General features: G+C 42.2%; 1 protein-coding gene and 1 long non-coding RNA gene across 2 annotated transcripts in view; one reads left to right on the top strand and one right to left on the bottom strand.

Moving 5' to 3' along the window:
* Window positions 1-25,305, top strand: part of Pitpnb (phosphatidylinositol transfer protein beta) — a 63,047-nt gene that overhangs the window by 31,080 nt on the left and 6,662 nt on the right. Inside the window, exons 8-9 of the mRNA XM_005336031.5 lie at window positions 10,680-10,757; window positions 24,027-24,137. Coding sequence (XP_005336088.1) covers window positions 10,680-10,757; window positions 24,027-24,137 — 189 coding nt within the window. The remainder of the gene's footprint in view (window positions 1-10,679; window positions 10,758-24,026; window positions 24,138-25,305) is intronic.
* Window positions 13,716-24,031, bottom strand: LOC144375313 (uncharacterized). Its single transcript, XR_013434995.1, has 2 exons — window positions 20,220-24,031; window positions 13,716-15,616 (listed from the first exon to the last, which is right to left on the bottom strand). It is a non-coding gene; the product is annotated as an uncharacterized LOC144375313 (long non-coding RNA).

Here is a 25,305-nt window from a genome sequence, read left to right as displayed (position 1 = left end):
CCGCTGCCTGTTTCCCCTGCATTTTCCCTAGTTCTCTGCTTTCCTCAGTGGTCTTGATCACTTCCTCCCTCCCCTACTGAACTCTGGCATATTTTGATTTATGAATATGCAATAGAATACAAAGCTTGGAGACCCAAAGATGTGTTTTGGCCTGGTTTCTTACAGGGAACGCCACTCATACATTATTTCATTTGCTCTTCTAATAATGTTTATTGGAACTTAGTATTTGCTGTGTGGTGTTTGAGTAAATTTTTCCACATAAAGAAATAATCGTATCTAAGGAAAGTACAAGATACTTATCTGTGGATGAGCTTGAGTGTTTCCAAGTGTCCTGGAGATAGTTTGTTTCAACTGTTGTTTCTTTAGAAGATGGTGCTGGATGTTCCTTCACCAAAGGGCACAGCTGGCATGGACCAGTGCTGGGCCCCAGGCTGCAGCCCAGTTATAGGGTTCAGGGGCTAATTAGAGCTGGGAAGTTTGGAGATTCGAATTTGCTAAATGAACAGCCCCCACACATTCTAGTTGGATGTCAGAAAATCATAAGATTGTTGGGCTCTCTTATCAACTTAATAAGTTCTAGGATATTTTTTCTTTTTTCTTTTTTTTTTTTTTTTTCATTTTTTAAGGTTTGTGATGTCAAGGATAATGAAGTGGTTTTGAAATTTTGTACTTTTTGGATTTTTTCTCCCTACCATTCACCATTTGTTCTTTGGTTATTATTCATTTATTTGGTGAATTGTTTTAGTAGGCAGAACAATATTCCTTTTAGATGAGGCCAGGAATAAGCTTGATTTTTCTTTTTTTTTTTTTAATTCATTGCCTTTGAAAGTACATTTATATGATTTGGTTTTATTTTAAATCATGAATGTGAACTATTTTAAAATAAACATACACACACATATTTATATTGCTGTTTTGAGTATTACTGTAAGTGTTAACCTTGCTGATTGAAATCTGATGACACTGGGGTCAGTATATTTGGAGGCATCTAAGTTTTGGCAGCATCTTAAGCAGAGTTTGTTACTTGTGCTTTCAGAAAGGTTGGGAGGTTCTTTTTTTGGTTGTACATTCTGTTGGTGCCTAGGTGTTATATATTTGAGTAGATAATCTTAGTAAATATATATTTTACTGCACTGCCTTTTTTAAAGTGTTAATTTTAAAGACATGAAAAGTCATACAATGTTTTGTTGTTATTTTTTGTTTGGGTACTGGGAATTGAACTCAGGGGCCCTCGACCACTGAGTCACATCCCCAGCCCTATTTTGTATTTTTATTTATTTAGAGACAGGGTCTCACTAAGTTGCTTAGGCGCTTCACAGTTGCTGAGGCTGGCTTTGAACTCGGGATCCTCCTGCCTCAGCCTCCCAAGCTGGGATGACTCTGTGTGTGTGTGTGTGTGTGTGTGTGTGTGTGTGTGTGTGTGTGTTTTAAAGAGAATTTTTTTAATATTTATTTTTTAGTTTTCAGTGGACACAATATCTTTATTTTATTTTTATGTGGTGCTGAGGATTGAAACCAACGCCCTGCGCATGCCAGGCGAGCATGCTACTGCTTGAGCCACATCCCCAGCCCTGTTTTTTTTTAAATAATCTGATTAACATTAAATTTTTTCTCTTCAAAGTTAAAAAAGTAATGAAATCTGACTGACAAAAGTTAAATATTCGATCAAACCATGTGAAATTGTTAATATTTGTTAGTTTTTGAGCTATAAAATGACACAGCCTTTGGTCGGTGAGAACTGAGATGGCCACCGTGAACTGTAGCTCTACTTCATTCTCCCTTTTGGATGTTACATTTTTTCCAACTGTTGCTTCTTATTTCCTAAGAAGGGCTTTCTGCTTCTCAGAACTGTTCAGTGGCTACCCAGTCTTTAGATCTGAAAAGAGCTTTTGTTGATGAGAAGTTGGTGGCTGAGCTCCAGCAAGTCCTGTGGTTGCCAAATGCTGCTTTGGTTAGTTCTCTCCAGCAGGAGCAGACACTTGATCTCAGTGGAGTGCTGCTTCCTTCTGCTGTTAAAATGAGCCTAGACATTCATTTCTGTCTTAAAAGTCGGTAACTTATCACTGATGTCTGTGGAGAACTCCAAAGGCTCCTTATTAATGCGTGCATAATGAAGAAGCGGGGAGCGGGAGCCAGCTCCTCCCTTGTGATGGATCTGTATAGTGGCCTCCTGAACGGAGGGAGAAAACAGCTTGTGCAGGTTTTGAAGCAGCAGTGAATTTGCTTATACTTAAAAAATTTGCACTTGTCACGTGTTCATGTCTTCCTGCCTTTGCTATGCTGCAAAACAAACCACTGTCCAGGTCTTTCTTGTGGTAAGTTACAGGAGATCTCCCCCAATCTGCAGAGAAGATATAAATAAATGTAAGCATGGTTCCTATTATAAAGAAATGTGAAAATGTTTTCCCACTTTATTCTGCTGCCTTACATGGTCAAGTTCTTTCAGATCACTTCCAGTAGTGGACTTGGAGAACGCCAGGTGTGTTTGAAGACACAGTTGGCTGGCAGCGCCCTCTTGTGGGAAAAGCAATATCGCTTATTTCAGGCTTGCTGAAATCCTAGCAAGGCTCTTTAACTCTGTTAAAAATTTGTGTACAGCATACTTTGCACAAAATGTCTTCTTACTAGAACCAATGTGAATGCTCATTCCTGATTTCTTCTATGTTTTAAGCAAAAAAAAAAAAAAAAGTGAGGAGGGAGTTGTGTGAAGTTGAATTTGCTCCAGTTCCCTGGGTGGGAATGAATTCCCTGGTGAGAACCAGAAAGTTGTTTTTGAGCAGCTAATGGCAGGTAGTTTTAAAGAACTTAGTTTGGACAGCTTCAAGGCAAGTTTTTAAAGTGTGTCCCTCATAGAAAGCCTCTTTTCATCAATGTCACCTCTTTCTTAGAGGAGGCTCTCTAGGCTGAGAAGGAGCAGAGATCCCTTCAAGTACTGGAGTATAATCAAAGGATAAGTGTAAAACACTCGTGATGTAGCTTTGTGGTTGGCTTTGGTATCAGATAGGGCAGCGACTGGGTCCCTGTTTCTGTGCTCTGCAAGGGTGGGCTCAGGCCAAGATGCTCACTTCCCTGCCCCCCTGCTCTGTGGTGGGGAGAGCTGACTGGGAGACACGCTGCCTGGCTGTAGGTAAGTGCTCCAAAATAGTAGCAAGAATGATGCTCTTAATAGAGTTTGTTCTTACTGTAAAGAAATGATACTTTTTTTTCCCTAATAATTTTCCCATTTAATGTCTGTTAAATTAGTGCTAATGATTGAAGTGTATCATGGGATTTAGGAGCTGAAGGTCAAGTTATGAACTAACATTTTACTGGAGAGGGTGCACTCAGATTTTTCAATAGGATATTTTCCCCCATTTTAGTTGAGGGAATTCAATGTAGTATGCTCAGTGATCTGCTATCATTTAAAAGAAAGCAGATATATCATTGTTAAAACTTTCCTAAACATGTCACTTGCATTTCAAGTATGTGCAATTTAATTTTAAAATAGATGATTGTTTGACAGACAAGCACATTTAATGGTATTGTCATGTCAATGTTAAAACTCTTTTCATTGGTGTCTAGAATTTTAAATATACTCATTTTTACGCCATAATTAAGAATAAACATATAGTAAGTATAATGTTACAATAATAAATATATTGCATATTTGTACATGAAATATACCCAAACCCAGCTCCCCTGAGGGAAGGATGGAGGAGGGGGCCCGCAGGCTACTAATTGCTGAGGGCCCTTACCAGCTCAGGATTGCCCAGGAACCCCCTCTTCTCACTTCCCAGTGCTCATTCCTGTCTAATGCTATAGCATAATATTTGGTTTTCCTTGCTGTGTTGTGCATATGAAATGATGTATCAGGCATTTTCCTGTGATTTTTTTTTTTTTTTTTTTTTAGGTCTGAAATTCTGACCACCTTTTCTATTAATTTGTAATCTTCCAAACGCTTTTGAGGTGTGCCTTCATAAACAGCAGTGTTGGTGACCTCTGATTGTGGAAAAGATGAGATCAGAAGGCAGGAAGATAGTGCTGTACCCATCAGAGTGACCACAGGTAGCAGGGAGCTCCTTGGAGGTTCCCTGTGGATGCCTCGTAGATGCCAGGATCATGCCTGTCTACCAGGAGTCTTTGGGAGAGTCTCTATGTGATCAGAAGATTACAGAAGTGTTCTGTCTGAGGTGCAGATTTGATTGCGGTTCTCAGTACAGTTGTTTAAAAATTCAGCTTGTAGAACTCGTTGGTGGAAAGCCAGGACGGATTAATGAGAGGGCTGAACTGTAGAATATTTTTTAATGCAGTTTTGTTCCTCTGAGGTACATTCAGTAACAGAAACTAGGCCAACAAGTTATTGACAATTAGTGGTCCTTTGGGAATCTGCTTTAATGAATAGATAAGAATGATTTGTAATTAGCATAATAATTATATGCAAATGAATGCTTCTGAATTGCTCTAAAACACTTCTGAACTGTTTAAACAGCCCTCCTGAGATCTTGTTACTCTATTAATTTGTGTAGCAGATCTTTTTTTCATAGATCATGCAAAGATAAACTTCAACCCAGCCCCTGTCCGAGTGATTATGAATTCCAAGGTGGTAGGGCCTGAATTAATGAGATTTACTTATACTATATTAATGGTACTCTGTGGGAACCTGAAAGGGTGAGGAGTCACTGGGGAGATGTAATTAAAAATAGAAAAGAAAGCTGCTTATTGGAAAATAACTGTTGAAATCAGTTTCTTAAACAAGTTAGTAAATGTTATTTCTCTTTACACCTCTGTTATTTGCTATTACAACATTTAATGCAAATATTTTTTAAATGGGCTTATCCTCTGGGGGCTGGCTTGAATTCCATCAGCTTCAGTTATGCATTTTGCACTTGGTCCATGATGATAGGATCCAGAAACTTTTTGTTTTTTTAAGTACAACTACACTTTTAAAAAATGCAGAGCAGTGCTACTAAATTATGTTTGTTGTTTATTTTCATATTTCTTTCAGCTCTTTCTTCAATCCTAGGCTTTTTGTTTTAGGATGTGATTAGAGGACGTAAGCCTTGCTAAGTCGGGCAGCAGTACCCATTCATTTTTAACTTAGTGATTATCTTCGAGCTATTTGAATAGACACCTAATTAATCATCTTGTACTAAAGGAAAGTATTTTACGCCCGTTTGCAAGGCCCTAATAACCCTTTCAAGTTTTTATTTTGACTTTGCAAAATCCCCCCTTCCCGGGGCGTGGGGGTGATGTGGCCGGCAGGCCTTGATCCTTAGAAATGAGCAGAGGTTGGGTATCTGGGAGTGGCTGGTCTTGCTGACTTGCCTGTTCTTTCCTTAGTGTACACTTAGCCTCACCTGTGGGAACCCAGGCCTGGTTCTTTAATCAGTGTCTGGTGTCTGGAGCACATCTTGATTTTTCCACAAACTGTCAAGAAACTCCTACCAGCATGCTCCTCATCTCCAACTCACTTTCCCATTCATAATCATGAGTTCAACCTGGGCTGAAGGACATACTTAGGCTGGATTGCACAGATTTTGTATTTGGATTTTGGGGGACAGCCACTGTGCTAAAAGATTCATAAACTAATATTCTTTGTCTTCAAAATGAATCTGGTTTCTATTGAGAATTTCTGTTGAGAACTGGAGTGAGTAACAGATGTACACCCGAGAGGTAGCACAACTTTTGTATTCCAGTGACAGAAAACAAGTTATTTATAAGAATTTAATGAACGTATTCTGTGGCTCCAGCATGAAGACTCAGTAATCCATTTACTTGCCAGATTATATTTTATTTTGTTCTCCAAAGGGCTTCTTGACTTTGACTCGCTTTCATTTTTGCTTAAATAAGAGTTTTCAATTAAATAGAGTTGTATTAACACTAATCCCAATCTACCTTATGCTGATACCACTGGATTTTCATGTTGTTCAGACACTGTTATTGGTGGAGCAAGTAGTGTCTAGGGACATTATACCTAACTTGATAATGATGGTTTTACTAAGCCCTTATCCTGGCCAGGCCTCTGGGCATTATACAGATAATTAAAATTGGATCTTCAAAAATTTGAAACACAATGCACCTTAGCAATAATATTTTTCTACTTTTAAACATGATTTTAAAAGCCATTTTAAAAATGCATTTCCTTGGCCTGGTGAATTTGCTTTTTTTATTTTCCCAAGGATTACAGAGAGTGCATAGCAAATTCAGCCTTGAGAATACCCAGGAGCTGAAGACTCAAGTAGGCTACAGCTGTCTTCACCCACAGTATTCTAAAAGAACTAATGAGATGAGAAGTCTGCAGCTGGTGGCAAGCACAATAAACCATGAGCCAAGGGCTTCTCTTCATCAGAGCCTCCCCTTTCCCCATGGGATCCCAAAGGAGACAGAATACTAACAAAGCCAGCAGGCTGTCTCATTCCACACTATTGCTCATTTGCAGCTATAATTGGTAGCTGAGGTTGCATTCTGTATACTGAAACTGTCATACATGAAGGAATATATTTGTTCATTGTGATACGGATATAAATCGGCCAGTTTTCAAATACAGAAAGACCAAACCAGATACTCAACAATAAAATTGTAGCAGAGAAGATACTGTTCAGAAAAATTAAATGTTTATTGTAGGGATGCAAAACCGAGGTTGTTAAAACTACATCTGCTACTTGCTTTTTAATATCTTGCTACTTAATTCAACTGATTAAACATTTACACATTCAAACCAACATTAAAAAGCACAAAAAATTCCTAGGTTTTGACAAGATGCATTATTCTCAACTGTCAAGGTTAAAGTGCTATTGTTAATAATTGGGTTTCTTTGCATTTTCAGTATGATATCTTTAATGTTTGCTGTTTTGCATTCAAGAGGAAAAGGCAGAGAGGGGAAACTTGGTCTCCCGTATACATGTGTATGGATCTCCCTCGTAAGAAAGTCCACCTGGGCATCTCTTGTGCCATGGCTTCATGGTGCTCTTGAAGTGATCTGATGAGGCAAGAGTTTGTTGGCAGCTTCTGCCATCATCCTCTACTGTGGTGTGCCAGAACGAGCCCCAGACGAGGCTGGGAAGGTTGGATGTAGAGTCCTGAGGGAGGGGACCTGGCCACCTCCTCTTGGACCGTGGTTTCTTCATCTAGAAAATGAAGGGCTTTGGGTACTTGAGGTTCAGTTCACCTCCATGATTGTGTGAATCCATAGGAGAAAAGTGTCTCCCTGATCACCCAGCACTGATAACGAAGCTTCAGAAATGGACTTTTGGGAACAGTGTATGAGGTCCAAAGCAGGAAAGTTTTGAATCTTTGTTATACTTTCTGTAATCAGTTAGTCTATGTCAGATTTTAATGGAGACTTCCTGAAGCTGTCAGCCTGGAATGGGACTGGTGTTGTGAGGAGGAGCACGCATGGAGGTCCGTCTCACCCATTCAGTGTACCAAACCTTCCCTGGGCTCATAGCCCTACCCAGGTCCATCTCTGGGGAGACTTGCCCCTTGATTAATTTACTTGTACGTGACAATGGTTTATGCTGACCGCAATTTAGGCCAAGTTGTCTTTTCTTAAATTAGTTGTTTCTTGGTTTGTGGATTACTGCCCTTGTCATCTGCTGCCATTGTTGTTATTCCTTTAGCCCTAGCAGTAATTATGTATGCTCTATTTTGTGGATATATTTTATCTTTCTCTTGAAGTGGGCAGGTTTAACATTCATAGTGATTCTGCACTCTGAATATCAGTTCTACAGTCCCACCTCCTCCCCCCTCATATTTTAATAAATCCAAAATCAGAAGTTTTCTTCCAGTTACGGCATGTTTTATTGGCTGAGTGTTTTTCTTCCTAATGGTACATAAAATAATGGTGCATCCTGTAACTGATGGCCTCTCGGATGCAGGAAATGTATGGTATTGACTGTTCCACTCCTTCAGGCTCCCTAGTTGCTCAGGTTTTGTAAAATAAAACCACCAGTGTCATGAGTGTGGTGTGTCATGACACTCCCCAGTCAATAGGCAAAAAATGGATGAGATAAACTGGCAAACATTGGCCAGGCTTTGGAACATTATACTGCTGATTAAAATTTAACCCTCAGGGTGGGCTGGGGCTCAGTGGCAGAGCACTTGCCTGGCCTGTGTGAGGCCCGGGTTCAACCCTTATCACCACTTAAAAATAAATAAAGGTGTTGTGTCTGTCTACAACTAAACACACACACATATATATAAATCACTTTTTTAAAAAAATTAATCATCAAAATATTTTAGTTATAACAGTAAGATTTTTCTATTTTTAAATGTTTTAAAATTCATTTTAAAAATGGGTTCCTTGCTTGTTTCATTTGGTTCCAATTCTGCCTATAATTCGCTGTGCTCTCTGTGGCAGTTCCATGTGCTTCCTGGGGTCTGGCTGTCTTGTTTGTTTTGTTTCGTTTTCATCTCTGTTTCTTCCAACTGGCCTGACTCTAGGAGTCGGGGATGTGTTGGTTGGGCCTCCTCCTCTGAGCCCTTGGACTCTCCCTGACAGCATCCTGTGTGTGCCCCTCTGCGTGGAGCCCTTCAGTAGATAGGCTTTGATTGAGGGAAATGATGCTGAAAGGGAGTATTTAATATGATGTTAATTTTTAATTTGGGGGGAAAAAGCAAGCCTGATTGAGGGTTTTAATTAAATTTAAACTTAATTTAATTATTCTGACCTAAAAGAAAAGTTGTTTTTCTTTTATTTACTTTATTTCACTATGTGATTGTTGCAGATTTTATGCCAGAATTTTTTCTGCAAAGATGTGGGATGTGACCATTAATGTGAATTTTTAAAGAAAACATTGTGCCAGTATCACCTAAAAGTCCTTTCTGCCTTAGTAGCAAGTTCAGATGCATTCGTGCACTGGCAGCAGTGCTGTGCGGTATACAGGCAGACTTGTCCCAGGGGACTTATTTCTCACGGCGAATCAGGCGCAAGACCACCTGTACAACTGAATCTTCATCACAAGTGAAGTTTTGAGGGTGCAGTTCTCAGTTGGAATTTAAGGATCCCTACTGCTGGCAGTAATATTGCTTTGCGCTAAGCCCAGGCTTACCAAGTGACTTCAGTTGCCCAACTCCTCATAGGCAGCTCCTCTCAGTGTGTTGTTGCTACGTCATGGCGGCTGACCTCATGCCCATAGCTGTGCCACATGGCATGTTTTTACAGCCTTAAAATTCGGTGTCACCAGCTAAGTTTGCTTGTTCAACATTTTTAGCCCATTGTGGGGCCTTTTTGTAGCTTCTGGACAACCTTGAGACAGGCTTCAAGTTCAAGGTCACATATTTACCCAATTATCTTTCTTTCAAGTTTTATTTTCTCCCTGACCCTCACATTTCTTTTTCTTTGCATAATTTATTTATAACTTTCTCCTTACAAATTAACATGCTATATCGCTTACTGAGTAGTGATTGAGTTTTGAATGGCAGCTTCTAACATGTTTTTTTTGATTTGTGAAGGTTGGTATTAGATCTTTGTTCATGTCCAGGGCCTGCTTTGTGCTGGAGCTGCCTTCATCTCCCAGACAGTGGTTTAGGTAGGGTATCCTGCCTGACTTGTCTGGACATGTTCCCCACAGTCGGTGCTCCCTTCGCAAATGCTGCAAAAAAAAAAAAAGGGGGGACTCCCCACGTGTATACTTCCTCTCTCTGAAGTATGTTAAACTTACCTCTGACCTTATAACTTGCTGGGGATTGAACCCCCGGGTGCTTTACCACTGAGTCATTTCTCCAGCCATTTTTTAAATTTTGAGACAGGGCCTTGCTAAGTTACTGAGGCTGGCCTTAAAGATCCTCCTGCCTTAGCCTCCTGAGTTGCTGGCCTGATAGGCATGCACCACTACGCATGGCTACAGCTTGTTTATTTTTGGCACTTCACAAATAATTTTTTATTTCTATCCTTAGAGTATGTATATGTGTATAATGACAAGAACTTTTATAAAGCAGATAGGTGAGAAAAGATTTACTCCTTTTATTTTCTCCATTCTGTCAGGAATAGGGGATTAAGGCCAATGAAATTTACATGCACTAGAACCTTGAACAAAGTCTAGAGTTTAGCGCCCTTCCTCTGTGGCATGATATAGCTATGTCAGTCCCATGACACCTGACCTTTACTGTCTTTGACAGAGGCTGACAGGAATGTAGTCCTTCTTCCTTGAGGAACCCAGATCTGTGCCTCCTACAGCTCTCTGAAAACAACCTCTTTGGAGAGGTTGACCAAGAACTGGAGCTATCCAGAGCAGACCTCACCACAGGAGAGATAGGGGGACGTGGTCAGTACTTCTGATCTGTGTCACAGGGGACACTCTCTGGGCATCAGGAGTCCAGGACAGCCATCTGCAGGTGTTGTTGAAGATGAGGTGGTGTGTTTTATTTCTTGAATGTGATTACCTTTGTATCAAAATGCTGAGACTGTTGAAAAGTGTTGGCAGATTCGTTCTCAGATAGCTGTCTGGTAACCGGTCATGGTGGATTGCTGATCAGGACTTTTATTACTTGTTATTTTGTAGCCATGTTGCCTAAGATAAAAGTTTAAAGCAAAGAGAATAAACTGTGAACTTAATTGCATGCAGGAGTATTTTACTACTTGCGTGCAAAAGCATAGGAAGTTGAATGAGTTTTGGTAGCTGCAAAGAGGGCTATTCTGGTAAGGTTAAAGGTTTTTTTCTGGTTTTCTTTTCAGCCTCTGATTCTGTTTTTCTTTACAGGACTATAAAACTGATGAAGACCCAGCATTATTCCAGTCAGTCAAGACCAAGAGAGGCCCTCTGGGACCCAACTGGAAGGTACTGGAGGCTGACCTTTCTGACAGGCAGAGTCTTGGCAACAGAGCACTTGACAGGTCCTGAGTCTTGGAAAGCTGGGGACGTTTAAGTGAAAAATAGAAATGGCACAAAAATTGTTTTATTTGTGATAAGAACTTAGGACCAGTTGCAGTTGGCCAGTTAAGTCTGTGCTGCATTAACAAACAGAGCAGAGCCCGACTGTCACTTTCAGTATAATGCTATTCTGATAACTCTTAAGAGAGACAAGTGATTTAGTCTTTGGGGGCTGTAACGTTCTCTTTTGAGACTTGAAACAGTACAAAAATCCATGTTAAATGAAGGCTTATGGTTTAAGTTTAGTTTTAGTAAAAATTGAACAGGTTTGCTTCATCCAAGCTCATGTTCCTGCCCTTTGAATAGTTACATTTTTAGAAAGCAGGACTCCAGAGAGCACTTCTTGTGGCAAGTAGTTGTTTTTGGATAAAGGGGGCACCCTTACTGTCCTCATGGAAGTGAGACACAGTGGCCAAGTGGTGATTTGAATTGCCGTGGAAGCATAACGCACTCGAAAGCTCTCCACTCAACGAAATGACAGACCAAACGTTGACGGCAAGTTATTGCAGCTAATTTGGCAGGAGAAGAAGAGCTGAAGGACCCGAGCCTGCCCTGAGCAGACTTTCCACCCACAGGGTTGACTTGGTCACCAGTCTGTACACAGTGCCCCTGGTCCAGGGCATCGGTAAAGGGTGTCTAGGTGCTGGTTGTTGCTTATAGGGAGGGAATTATTCTGTCACCCCCACCGATAACTCAGATAACTCATGGAGCGGTTCTCCATCAGTGTCAAGAGTGTTTTATGGACCGTCTGGTGCATCAGCCAAAAGGAGGAATGAGTTCTGACTTGGTTTACAAGAAATGACTTGTGGTTGATTTCATATTCGCGTTTGTCCTCTGGGCAGAGTTCAGTTCAGAATTCTCCCAGCTTAGTGACCATGGCTGGAAACTCGAACCCCAGAGTGTGTTCTTTGCCACTTACAAATTAAAGAGCCGACTCAGCATGCGTGATCTAAGTTCACTCTGGTGGATCTGCAGATTGTTCCCACCCTTTCCAGGCTTCTGTTCCAGGCCCTGGGCTCCCTCTGAGCGGAGGAGCAGGCCCGCCAGTGGCTTCCCGGAGGCCGCTTTCGCTGTGCTGGGGCGTCCTGCTCCAGCGGGTACTGACTACAGCTGGTGCTGCTGCTGCAGAACATAGAGGAGCGTGAGTTGAGGCTTGGAGGGGAACTAAGTTCTGAATCTTCTTCAGATTGTCAGTGTTTCAGGCGTAGATTTTAAAAGGCAGTGCTGCATGCCGAGGTGGGTTTAGCACTCTTGGTTTCAGATTTTTCCTGTGGGAACTCCTAATTATATAACAGGTCACAGATGTATTGGATGCTGGAATTTTTACCTGACTGTTGACTTTTAAGAACTTAGAATATACGCATTGATTAACATTGCTTTGTCTTTCGAAATTAATGATTATTTAAATTTTTGGAATAGGTTCGGTCTTTAGAAATAATATGAGTTTAACCCTGGTGAATGATGGCAGTTGAAGCATGCTATACTTCCTAAATAAGAGGAGGGATCAGGAAGACAGACATGTAGCTATGGGAGGAAGGAAGAGGAAATCCTGTTCTGGACCCGAGGCACGGGTTGTGAGTGCCGGGTGCTGGGTCTGCAGCCCTTCAGAAGGCCTGTGGGCCGCCCCCATCTGGGCGCTCAGCAGAAGGTTGCGCCTTACCAGTCCACATTCCAAGGAGAATTCAAGGCCAGGAGTGGATCTTCAACCTCTGGTGGTGTTTTTATTTTGCTGGGGCAGGTGATGGAACCTCTTGCCTCACACATACTTGGCAGGCACCCCGCTACCGAACTACGTCCCAGCCCCTGTGATCTCAAAAAACTTTTCCTGTGTATTCCATGCTGGTGTTCCCTCTCAGTTTTGCAGTGTTTACTGCCTATCTACACTAGACTGGATAAAGGGAGAGGCATCCTTGGTGGGCACTCAGCAAGGTCACATTTAATCTTCACGACTTTCCTCTGGGGCAAGTACAGCTGCTTCATTTTACACATGAGGATGTGGCCAGAGAAACAGGAGTTGTAGAAGCAGCAGCATAATGTCACCTGATTCTGTGCTAGTCTTACGTGTGTAAGGTGTGGAGTCGCAGCAGAATCTCACTCTTAATCCAGTGGCCCCCAGATCACCAATCCCGTGCACCATCACCACCCCCAGCTTGCTTTTGTTCCATGACAATTGTGTGGCTCTGTGAATGCCTGATATTTGTCAGAATTTCATGATTCTTACACCAGTGGTGCATTTCCCATGATCAGGGGATCTGTAAGTGACACGAGCACTAATGGAGATGAATTAAAAACACTAAATCTGTACAAGTTATGGCTTAAATAACTTAACCATGAGAGAAAACCTTTGCAAGCTACTCTTCTGACAGCAGATTAATATCTAGAGAATATAAAGAACTCAAAAAAAAAACCAACACAAAAATAAGACAAATAAGTGGGCAAATGAGCTAAACAGACACTTCTCTAAATGCAAATGGCCAGCACATTCAACATCTTTAGCAATTAGGGAAATGCAAATCAAAACCACCCTGAGATTTCTTCTCACTCCAGTCTGAGTGGCAGCCATCAAGAATACAAACAATAACAAATGCTGGAGACGAGGTGGAGAAAAGGGGCACTGTTTCACTGTTGGTAGGACTGTCAATTAGTACAGCCGCTGTGGAAGTCAGCGTGGAAGCTCCTCAAAAGACCAGGGATGGAAACGCCATATGACCCAGCTATGCCACTCCTTGGTGTTTAGCCCAAAGGGTTAAAGTCACCGTGCTGTAGCAACACGTGTATACCCGCGGTTAGAACAATTCACAGTAGAAAACCTGTGGAACCAGCCTAGGTGCCTCTCAGCAGATGAATGGATGAAGAAAATGCATATATCCACAATGACGTTTTATTCAGCCATAATGATAATGAGATCGTGTCATTTGCAGGAAAGTGGATGGAACTTGAGAACATGATGTTAGGGGAAATAAACCAAATTCAGAGTCAAGGGTCATGTGTTTTCTCTCATATGTGGAAGCTGGAATGGAAAAAGGAAAAGAAAGGGGTGTGGAGTGAAAACTGAAGGGAGGTCAGGCAAGGAGAGGAGAGGGGCTGGGACGGGAGGGGGATGGTAAGGGGGTACAGGAGAGTCTGAGTCCTGTTATGTTGTGTGCACGTGTGACTGTGTGACAGGTCACACCATCATTTGCAGCCATGTTGTACCGATTTTTTAATGGGGGAATAATAACCTTTCATCTGAGCCTCGATTTCCACATCTCAAAAATGAGGCTCTTAGTCCCTTAGAAGGTTACTGTAAGGAGTGATGGAGCAGTGAGCAAGTTCCCTGCGCAGAGGATGCGCACAGTGAACTGTGCCTCTTGTCATTGTCTTGCTTTTGTCTTTGAAAATAAGGAGATTGTTCCACCTTCGTCATCTCTTGGAGTGGGTGACGTCTGTAAATCTGACGTGGGTCTTGCTGGTCCCTGTCTGCTGCCTCAAGTTCCCTCGGTGGAGTATCTGGGGTTGCCAAACATGTTCCGGGTAGCCTGTCCGACACCCTGTGCCTCTATGCTCAGTGAGGGCTGGGTGTGGCTCAGGCACAGGGCAGAGGATCTCCCAGTGGAGAGCTTCCCTGACCAGGAGAAGATTTTTGTATTTTCCACCTTTGTTAAGTGCACATTTAAAAAAAACAAAAAACAACTATGATATGATATAGTAGCTTTTGTTTTTTAAAACTACAGACCCAGAGATGCAGACCTTAGTTGCACATTCATTTTTCCCTCTGAAGAACAAATTTTTGAAATTCTGAGCACATGAATTCTATTTTGTTACTTAGGGTTCAACGCTTGATGAGTGACCGTGCATAGTAATGGGAGAGCGACGTGTAACCTGATGGAAGTTTTTGCTTCAAGGCAGAATTGTGTGTTTCTGATGGATGTGAATGTCTTGCTTCTCCACAGCACCGTGTGTGTGTGTGTGTGTGTGTGTGTGTGTGTGTGTGTGTGTGTGTGTACACACATACACATGTACATGCTTCTGCTGCACCTTTCTGGGGCTTTGCATATTGTGACAATGACATGACTACCTATTTGGTTGGTTTATCAAAAATGTTTCATATGTGGATTCCTTTAGCTTTTCAGCTCACTGCCTCTGATCTGGGTGAGGAGTTGTCATCTGAACAAATTGAAATACTACCTTTGAAGATTATGGTGTCATCCTTATCCTGTGGCATGGCCTCATTTCTTTCTTCATTTAAGCCAGCCATGAAGACTTAAGCTCCTGTGTCTACATATGTACAAAAGTTAATCATCAGGCCTCTAAAGGTCTTTGTAGGAGGCTTTGCTGAAGCGTCTGTCCCTTCGAGTGCTCAGCGTGTCTTGGGAGTCTCACTGAACATTGAAGGATGAGAGCAAGGGTCAACTAAGAAGTTGATCCAGAAATTACGGTGGCTGGGACATTATCTAACTGTGTGTGCTCTTTTTAATCATAAAGGCGTGTGCTGTCTGTCTTCGTTGTTCGCCTTAGTCTGAGACAGAGCTCCAGCCGCTGGAGCGTGGCCTTTCGGCCTCCCTTTCTGTTTTACCTGCTTAGTCACATTTCAGATTGTTTTAGAAGAGCAGTAGTGGCCATTCTGGACCCACTGTAGCAGAGAAGAGCTGCCATTTTTGTGGCAGAGATACAGAGGTGCTAGTTTGTTCTCTTGGTGTCAAGGTTCCTCTCTCTCCCTGTCCTCCATCTGTGAGGAGGTGGCGGTAGCCTTGGTCACCAGTAGCCTAAGGTGAAGAGAATGTAGCCTAGGGAGAGAAGAAGAGAAAGGGGCCCTGAGCAAGGCGTTATCACCCAGCTATGGAAGTCATCTTCCTGCTGTGACTGGCAGGAAAGAGACCAGAAACTGGTGGCTCCTGGCAGTGTCCTCTTCTTGGTGGCCACCCTAGTAGGAAAGACTGATGGTGCGCTCATGTCTCAGAACAGGATGTCTGAGGGTTGGGAAAGACGTGAAGGTGCTTGAAAATCTCTTCCCACCTGTGATCTTAGGTTTGAAACCCTTGGTGGGGGACCCAGAGAGGCTCCATGGTTAGTTTCTGGTTAGGCCATGTTTTAGACAAAGTGTAATCATTTGGACCTACAGTCACGGCTGGGTTTGTTTGTTTCACATGCTGTTTGATATTTGTTTTTGAGTTCCAGGGTTGGTGACTTGTTTATTTTGGTTAAATTTTTTAAATACGTTTAGTACTTTTTAAGTATTGTGTTAACTTCCTCGCAGGGTGCCAAAACAAGCCGTGCCCGGTCTCCAAGAATCCAAGTGCCTGAGAAACATGATTAGTTGTAGCTTATCTTGGCCCCTTAATGTCCCTGTTTCTTGGCGGAGCTGAGTGCAGAAACCAGGCTTGGATGCAGGCTGAGGGACTTGCCCCGGGGGGCCTCTTTCAGAGCCTCTTCCTGACACTGTCAGGAACACAAGTCTTCCTCATGAGTTTCATTTGAATGTGAACTTGTGGTTTCACTTGTACATGTGTCTCTTCCACAGTGAATGAACACAAACATGCAGCACATGTCATAGTCCTGGTAACTAAAATAGATTGAACCACACAAAAATTAAGGTTGGAAGCCCGGTGTAGTGGTGCATGACTGAAAACCTTGCCACTCAGGAGGTTGACAAAAGAGCATCACAAGTTTGAGACCAGCCTCTACAAGGCCTTAAGTGACCTAGCGAGACCTTGTCTAAAAATAAAAAATAAGAATGGCTGGGCATGTGGCTAGTTCTTGGGTTCAATCCCCAGTATGGGAGGGGGTATGGTAGGGGTAAGTCTAGAAAAATGTGATTGATTATCCTTTCCCAGGCCAGAAGCTTTTCTATATGAATTTTATTTTGCCTGTTTTTGTAAAATGATTGTGACCTACCATTAGTTTAACTCTTTGAACCTTTGTCACATTTTACTTCTGCATTCATTCATTCATTCATTCATTTTAGTTGTCCGTGGACCTTTATTTTGTGTATTTATTTATTTATATGAGGCATTGAGGATCAAACCCAGTGCTTCACCCATGCTAGGCAGGGGCTCTGCCACTGAGCCCCAGCCCTATTTCTGTTTTTTAACATGCCCCATTTACCCAAGCAGATGGGACTCTCTGGCCTCTGACCCCCGAAAGGTCTCATGGATGACCTTCTCGTGGCACTTGGTGTGTCCTGCATCAAGTGGTGATTGGTTTGTGCTGTCTAACTTCCCACCTCCTCTTTCTCAAATATTAGACCACAGCCTTTGTATCTTCCTTATCTCCATACGTGGCAGTGGCCAGTACAGAGCTGTGCTCGTAGAAGGTGCTTAGTAAGTGTTTGCTAGATTCACGTTAACTGTCTTACACCAAATAAAAGTCAATTAAAGGTCGGATTCGCCATGTACTTAGAAAAATGTAAATATTTAACATGGATCTGTCTAGAAGGCCACCAAAAAATAAACAGCTATCTGAATAAAGTTGAGAGAATGGCTGAGTTGGAAAATTGGGGTTTCACTTGAAATTTCAGTGCACATACTTTACATGTATTCTGTGACCTCTTGTTGATGTTTACTGACGCATGCACTGGCGCCTGCCCTGGCAGTGTGTCTCTTGGGACTTTCTTAATGAACTCTAGAAGGAAACTGAGTGAGCTGCCAGAATCGAACATTCGGATTACCTGGAATCGAACAATTACACTATGAAGGGAGTGTGGACCTCTTAGAAGCTCTTGTGTCTTTGTGACGTACTAGTTGGTTAAGTGGACCACATACTGGTCCATGTTTACCCCAACACATTTTTAAAAAAAATATTTATTTAGTTTTTAGTTGTAGTTGGGCACAATAACTTCATTTTATTTATTTATTTTTATGTGGTGCTGAGGACTGAACCCAGGGCCTCACACGCGCTAGGCAAGTGCTCTACCTCTGAGCCACAACCCCAGCCCTACCCCAACACATTTTTAAAGCAGAATAAGTATATGTAAAGTTGACAGGTCTCACGAGACTGCAAAAGGACTGTGTTTTTAAAAACCTACTTTCCAGAATGCCTTTTTTTTTTTTTTAATCTTTTTACATTTGTATATTTTTGTCACTGATTCAAGAAACTAGTTCTCATGGACAGCGTGGGCCGATTGCTCCCCATCCCATTTGCATGCCGTGTGTGTGTTTGGTTACACTGTGTGGTTCCAGCCATGTTCCTCCCCTGTAGGCCTCATCCACATACCTTAGGGTAACCTAATAGTCCTCGTTAAATTAAAAACATGATTTGAGTTTGTGAGCTTTATTTATAGTTAGTAAATGAAATGTAAGGAATTCAGTGAATATACAAACTATTTAAATACAATTTTGGAAACGTTTCAGAACCAACCAGTGCTTGCTATATTACTGATGAAATTTAAATTATGTGGAAAAGAGTTATAACTTGGGATACTTCTGCTAGCCCATGGCTCCAATCTCATACACTTCTGATAGCTCGTTTTTGTAACTAGTGAGTCTTTACCTTCTTTAAAAATTGGCCTTTGAAATTTTCATGCTTTGATCTCTATAAAATTCATTTATCAGCAAAATAATTTTGTCTGCTCCTAGATTAGGAGAATTAATTTTAACTGTCTTGCCTTAGATAAGGAAATGTGAGGTTGGGCTGGATTGGAATTCAGATCTGAATTCAGATTTTGACTCTTTGAGATGGGGAGGCGAGTCTCACTGTGTTGTCTACTGCTGGCCTCAGACCTCTAGGCTCAAGTGAGCAATCCTCCTGCTTCAGCACACCCCAGGCCCTGCTGGTTTGGGAGTTATTTTTTAAGCAATGAAGAAGAATGAATCAGAAAAGGTGGTATTGTTTAAGACCAAAAAGAAGGCTTCTTCTAACCCCTGACTGAGCTCCTAGGGTCTGGGTACACATGCCAGAACTTTTTTGGTTCCTGTGGGATTCCAAATATTTGCCCCAGTGAGATTTTTCACACTGGAGGTTACATGTTTCTTCAAAAGAATGTTTCTGATGACCCTGAAGGGTTGGTTCTATTTTTCTTTGCTTATACACCTTGTGGCTATTTTTAGGAAAAATTAAATATGGACTGAACTAAGATTTGTCTGTTAAATAATCTTAATTCAACTATTAGTTTGATTTCATATAGCTTTGATTTATTAAACATTAAAAAAGCAGAAAAACATTTAAATTGTTTATCATTAAAGAGGAATTAACATTTGAAATAGTATCTAGATAACTTAGAGCAAAGTAAATCTTTGTCCTAAAATATGTGGCTGTGTGCCAACACATTTTTTAGAGCCAATTTTTTTAAACATAGTTTCCTCCCCGTGATAAAATAGGAGAGTTTTGAAAGTAAAAAATAATACTCAAAAGAAAATAAAAATCATTTGTTATTTTCATCATTTAATTACTACTATTGGTATATTTCATGATTCCTGTAGTTTATTTTGTTACAAATGTTTTTACCATATATAGAGATACCTTATTTATATTGGTGCCCCCTCCAACACACATTGTGAGCTGTTCTTTGAAAGATGGCCTTTAATGGCTCTCTGCATAATGGCCCATTGTTTGGAAGGCCGTTGAAGTATTTCACCACTCTCTTAGTGAGTGTTGAGGTTAATAATTAATAAGTATGGGGTTTTGCTGTTACATATAAATTTAGGGTGTTGCTGTTTCCTTACCTGATGAATAGGATACATTTTTGAAAGTGAAATTAACAGATTAAAGGGTCTGTGGTAGGATATAAACAGCTTTAAGACTTTATTACATAGTATTAGATTTCTTCCCAGAAAGACGCACCAAAAGGGTTCTTTCAGGCTTTGCTTACAGAAAGAGTAAGGACAGTTTTACAGTTTTCTGTTTTGTCATCTAGTATGGAGGATTTTTAAATCCCTGTCCTTAATTTAATCAGGAGTTCAAAGGCCATAGCTCAGAAAAAGAGATGACTCCTGTAAGTCACTTGCAGGATTGGGTGAGACCTTAAATACTGTGTTTATTCGAAAACAATTGAAGAAATGTGCAGCTTGTGTGTGCTCAGCTTTCTCTTGGGGCTGTTTGGGATTGTGGTTCTGGAAGTTATTTTTTGTGCCTCCTATGTGAGCTATCAATACTGTGCCAAAGAGACCAGAAATTAAAGGTAGCAGGCTTTTTATCTGTTTGAACTTTGGTTGGTTTACATATTATTCCCTGAATGATTTGTAGTCTTTTAATAATTACTTGTTAAAATGGATGGAAAACAAAAAGTAGATTGAGAATGGATATACATCTTAGAGAACTGTTGCTTTTTTTGTTTCATTGCTTAGTTTTTAAAATAAGCTTTAGAGAACAATATTACCTAATAAATTGCCAGTATTAATTTAATTGATTTGAGCCTCTTCCCCAGATCTAATAGAAAGTATGAGATGAACAAACCTGGTTAGTTGCTGGTGTCACATATGTGCGCTCCGTGCTTGGAACCCGAGTTGGGCAGAGGCGTGTTTGTACATCGTTTTGCTAACTCTTAATTAGAACCATTCTTCCTCCTGTGTTTTTATAAAATTGAGGTAGAATTCTGAAGAGTTGGTATTTCACCAGGAACATCCGAGGTTTTCGTGGAGAGCGGTGTCTAGTGCTTGGGGTTTCAGAAGCTGTCACCAACCCCAGGTTCACAGGAAGGACCTTTGAATGTTCTATCTGGAAGATTTCTTGGGGTTAATCAGTAAGAGGGAGCGATGTCAGCTAGAGAGGAGATCCGGCCTGGGAAGATAGGTGAGTGTTTTAGTAAGCCAAAACGTACTATAGAATAAAAATAAGATTCCAGCAAGTTTTAAGACAAATCTTTGAATGTAAAGGACACTTGTGTTTATAATCCGTTGTTCTGGGTCAACGCTGACCCTTGAGGAGCCAAATTCACTCAACCCTGCTTTCAGTTTCGCCTCAGTAGAAAATGAAGAAAATTGCTAAGTCCAGCTGCCCTGCCTGCTCCTGCCAGAGGAGCAAGGCCCACAGAGGTCAAGGATCCTGCTGGTCACACAGGAAGTGAGTGCGTGATGGGAGCTCCTAGGGTGGCACTGCAGGCTGGACTTCACAGTTCAAGTTCCATATTCCAAACGTACACAAGTCCTGTCGCCTGGGTCGGAAAGTTCCTCGGGATGAGCTCAGTGCTTATTGAAAGATTATCTCCGGAAGACAGTCCTTATTTCAGCAAAGCTGAGCCTCCGAAGCTAGCAACAGCTCATGGAAGGCCTGTTGACCACCCCGCACACCAGACTCAAGTTGGTGCCAGGGACTTCCAGGTCAAGAAGAGAGCAAGCTGGGTTGGGCGCGGCGGCACACTTCTTTAATTGCAGCAACTGAGGCAGGAGAATCACAAGTTCAAGGCCAGCCTCAGCAACTTAGCAAGACTGCATTTCAAAACTAAAAAAATAAACAAAAGGACAAGGGATGAAGCTCAGTGGCTAAAGTGCTCCTAGGTGGGATCCCCGGCACCAAGAAAAATGAGGGAGAGATGCCAGTGTGCCCATTTTTGGCCCAGGGCCACAACAGGAGGTGTGTCCCCTCTGAAATAGATGACCGACACCAAGGACAGTGGGGGAGGGGGTCATTGCTGTGTGTATACGTAATTGTGGGGTTTTTTTTTAAATATTTATTTTTTAGGTGTAGATGGACACAACACAATGCCTTTACTTTTATGTGGTACTGAGGATCAAACCCGGGTCCTACCTGTGCTAGGCTAGTGCTCTACCGCTGAGCCACAATTCCAGCCCCCAATCGTGGTCTTTTCTTTAAGCCATGTTCAGGTGCCCTGACAGAACGTTGCACGGATGGAAGTGTAAATGGTGCCCACTGAACCCTGGTTGAAGCACCTATTCATCCCGGTGTCTATGTTCACACATCCACTGGCTGAATCTCACAGGCACTCTGGTGAGGTGGGAGAGATCATGGGAAAATGGAACTAGGCCAGCCAGCTCGCTCTGTTCATGTGGAACTCACCTACAAAGGGACAGCATGTTGTCATCTTTTTTTTGTTTGTTTGTTTTTTTTAAAGCTTGCTGATGTTACCTCCTTGATTCAACCCCTTGCCAGGATATGTGCTCAGAAGATGAGTCAGGCACAGTTATGTGCACCTGAATCCCAGCTACTCGGGAAGCTGAAACAGGAGGATCATGAGTTCAAGGACAGCCTTGAACCTGTCTCTGGGTAAAACAAAACATCAGGTGAAATGTTGCATTAGAACAGAATCCTGAGGAAAGCTAGTCATGTAGGACTCCACAGAACTTTTACTCCCACTGATAACAAGATAGAAGTTTTTCATAGAGCATATCCCTAGATTCACTTAAAACTGGGACATCAGCTGGGCACAGTGGTGCACACTTGCAATCCCAGTAGCTCCGGCCTCGACAACTTAGCAAGGCCCTAAGCAGCTCAGTGAGACCCTGTCTCTAAATAAAATACAAAATAGGGCTGGGGATGGGGCTCAGTGGTTGAGTGTCCCTGAGTTCAATCCCTGGTACATAAAATAAATATGGGGACATCCTACTTTTGGGGAAATGTGATGTGGTTCTGTAGTCGAATAAATGAAAGATAGCCATGAGGTCTTTGAGTAAAGATCTGGAAATTCCTCCTTTTCTGAAATCGATTGTCTGAGTGGACAGGACCTTCGCTCACATTCAGTGTTCTGAGAGCAGGATGCCCAAGTGGGTTGGGACCAGAGGAAGCAGCGGTGGCGGCTGGCGTGACTGGCATTGTGTAGTGGAGCACCCACCTTGGGCTTGGTGATTTAGTTTCTGCAGGAGGTCCCTGCAGTGCACGGGACTCGAACTGTTTTCTTGGAAGAAGAAGAATTTGGTTAAACTTGTGTGAAGATTGAAAGTCACAGATAAGGGGCTCAGTGGTAGAGCACTTGCCTGGCCCACGAAGAGCCCTGGGTTCAATCCTCAGCATTACATAAAAATAAATAAAGAAATAAATTAAGCTACTAACAAATAAGAACAGAGGAAACTAATGTGTATTAAGCCCTGGAGTCCTACCAAGCATGGAACATGTACTGCTTTATTTAATCTTCAGAATATGACATTTTGGGGGCTTTTGTTGTTTACTGTGGTCTCACAGGCCACCAGCTTTGGGGATTAGGCTTGGGGAACTGTCCTTTCCCAGACTATCCCTGCAGTCGGCCTCCGTGTCCCGTTTTCTTTGCTTTGTGCCTTCCTTGCCCACTAGACTGGGGGCCCCGGGGGCAGGAACATGGGGCTGGCCTCCTGCCAGGGGCCTGTTCCATTCTCTAGACCTGCTCAGGACTGTTTGGGTCTCCTGCACACACCACTTTGAAAGGGAACCCTTCCACTAAGCAGACCCAAGTCAACACACAAGCCCCCTCCTGAAAATACCCACGGTCACTAATGGTCGAAGGCACAAGTGCCACAGGTTGCCACCCCTGACGGAGATTTAGTGAGAAATTTCAAAACTATCCGGAAAACTGAAACGAGAACAGGGAACCCGACTGCATTTGGTATTTAAATTATTTTTTGGTGAAACCTACACATTAAGAATAAGTTTTCTTACTTTGAAAGCAGGGTGACAGACATCTGTGGCTTCTGCTGCTAATTGCTTTTTTCTTGTCGTCTCCTGAAAATAAATTACAGACATTATATTTTGACTCTCTTAATCCATTTGATCCCTGAGTTTCTCTCTGGTCCTTTTCCTCACACTCTTATTGTCCAGAACAAGACTGGGTTTCATTCCCTGGCTGGGAGATGTAATCATTGGTGAAAATTAAAATCCATATTATATCATCTGTGCAGCTTATGAGCAGTGCCATTGCACTGGCCAGTGTTTGGAGATGCACAGACGACTGAAGGTCCTTGACATTTTAGTGTGACTCACCACTTCCACAGGCGGGTGTGTGGTACTGGTGTTAGGAAGATCCATGTGTAGTAAAAGCTCACTTTTGACATGATGTGAGTAGAGGTTGGTATTTAATAAGGCATCTGGAGAGGAGTAGCCATTGAGGCCCAGCAGCATGCCCGTTGAATTTTGGAGGTCAGATGGAAGTCCCTTGGTCTGTGGGAGGACTGTTCCCAGCAGGGGGGTTGGGCTGCTGCTTTTTCAGAAATGATTTTGAATTTCCACATATTGGAATTAAACACTCAAGACTGTGATTGATTTTCTTCACATATGTCTGCGATGGTGTCGCACGACCATTGGTTTTAACATTTCTCCTTTTCAATTTCCCTCACGCAGAAGGAGCTGGCAGACGACACTGACTGCCCTCGGATGTGTGCCTACAAGCTAGTGACCATCAAGTTCAAGTGGTGGGGCTTGCAGAGCAAAGTAGAGAACTTCATTCAGAAGGTAACATCTGTTGAGAACGGGGTGCCTTGGGGCCAGGTTCAGATTTGAGGTAGCTACTGGCAGGAGATTTTTTTTTGCTATTACTTTTTCCCCCTCCATTATGAGATGAAAATTATTTGTGCAATCAGTTTCTGCCCTTTTTATCCTTAGAAACCACAAAGACAGGTGCCTGAGGTTTTAAGGAATTTCCTTGGGGAAGTGCAGAGCGGTTCCATTCAGAAGGCTTTCCTATGGCCTACCTAGCACTGCCACACACAGCGTGTCCCCAGGGAATCCTGGGCCTGGCTGGAGGGAGTGGGTAGGCTTTGCCTCCTGAAGGTTCCGCTGCCCTACCCCGTCTTTGTGACACACACAACTGTGCCATCGTGTGGGGGTCCCTAGAGGTGCTCACTGAGAACAAGGCACTCTGAATTAACTTTACATGATCTGAGGACCCAGACCCTAATTGGCTTTTGTTTTTCTGTCCTTATCACTAAAGGGAAAGCAACATATAGGTAGTTCAGATCTCTGAGGACAGGGAGCTGCGCTTACATAGCACCCATTATGGTTGAGCACTGTGCAGCTCTCACGGGGCCCTGGTTCAGACTTCGGTGCCGAAAGCAAACCAACAACAAAATGCACGTGATTAGAAATCCACAAGGAACCAGGAAAGTGTCCTGGTCTTTACTTTTTCTGTAGTATGAATATTTATTTCATTATCATTCAAAGGAAGCCCCCGTTATATTTCTGATTCCCACCACTAGCTATGTCTGCTCCCCCATAGCTGTAGGACAGGAACCCCGCAGTGCCTGCTGGCTGTTGGCCCACAGCCGGCTCTGCGGGAACACTGGCTTCCTCCCTCGTGGGAGGAGGACTAGATGAGCAGAAGTCGCACATGTAATCGATAAAGTTAGTTCACGGACAAAAGTTAGAAAAGCTGAAGATTGTTCTCGGTATATAACAGTACTCACTGTTTTCACTCGCTTCTCTCAAGAACATTGAGTACAGCTTAAGTCATTCAGCAGTTAAAACCATTATAGTATACGTGGCTTTTATATAGACACAAATATGTGTATAAGCCATGTATATATATATATATATATATATATATAACACATACACACTTGTGTGTAGTGGCAGTAACGCAACACTGAAAAATTAGTGGTGTGTAAGAATTCTTAATTTAATA

The sequence above is a fragment of the Ictidomys tridecemlineatus genome, chromosome 2 (assembly GCF_052094955.1).
Source record: "Ictidomys tridecemlineatus isolate mIctTri1 chromosome 2, mIctTri1.hap1, whole genome shotgun sequence".
In the NCBI taxonomy this organism is placed as follows: domain Eukaryota; kingdom Metazoa; phylum Chordata; class Mammalia; order Rodentia; family Sciuridae; genus Ictidomys; species Ictidomys tridecemlineatus.
The sequence above is the reverse complement of the archived record's forward strand: the minus strand, read 5'-3'. Positions and strand labels throughout refer to the sequence as shown.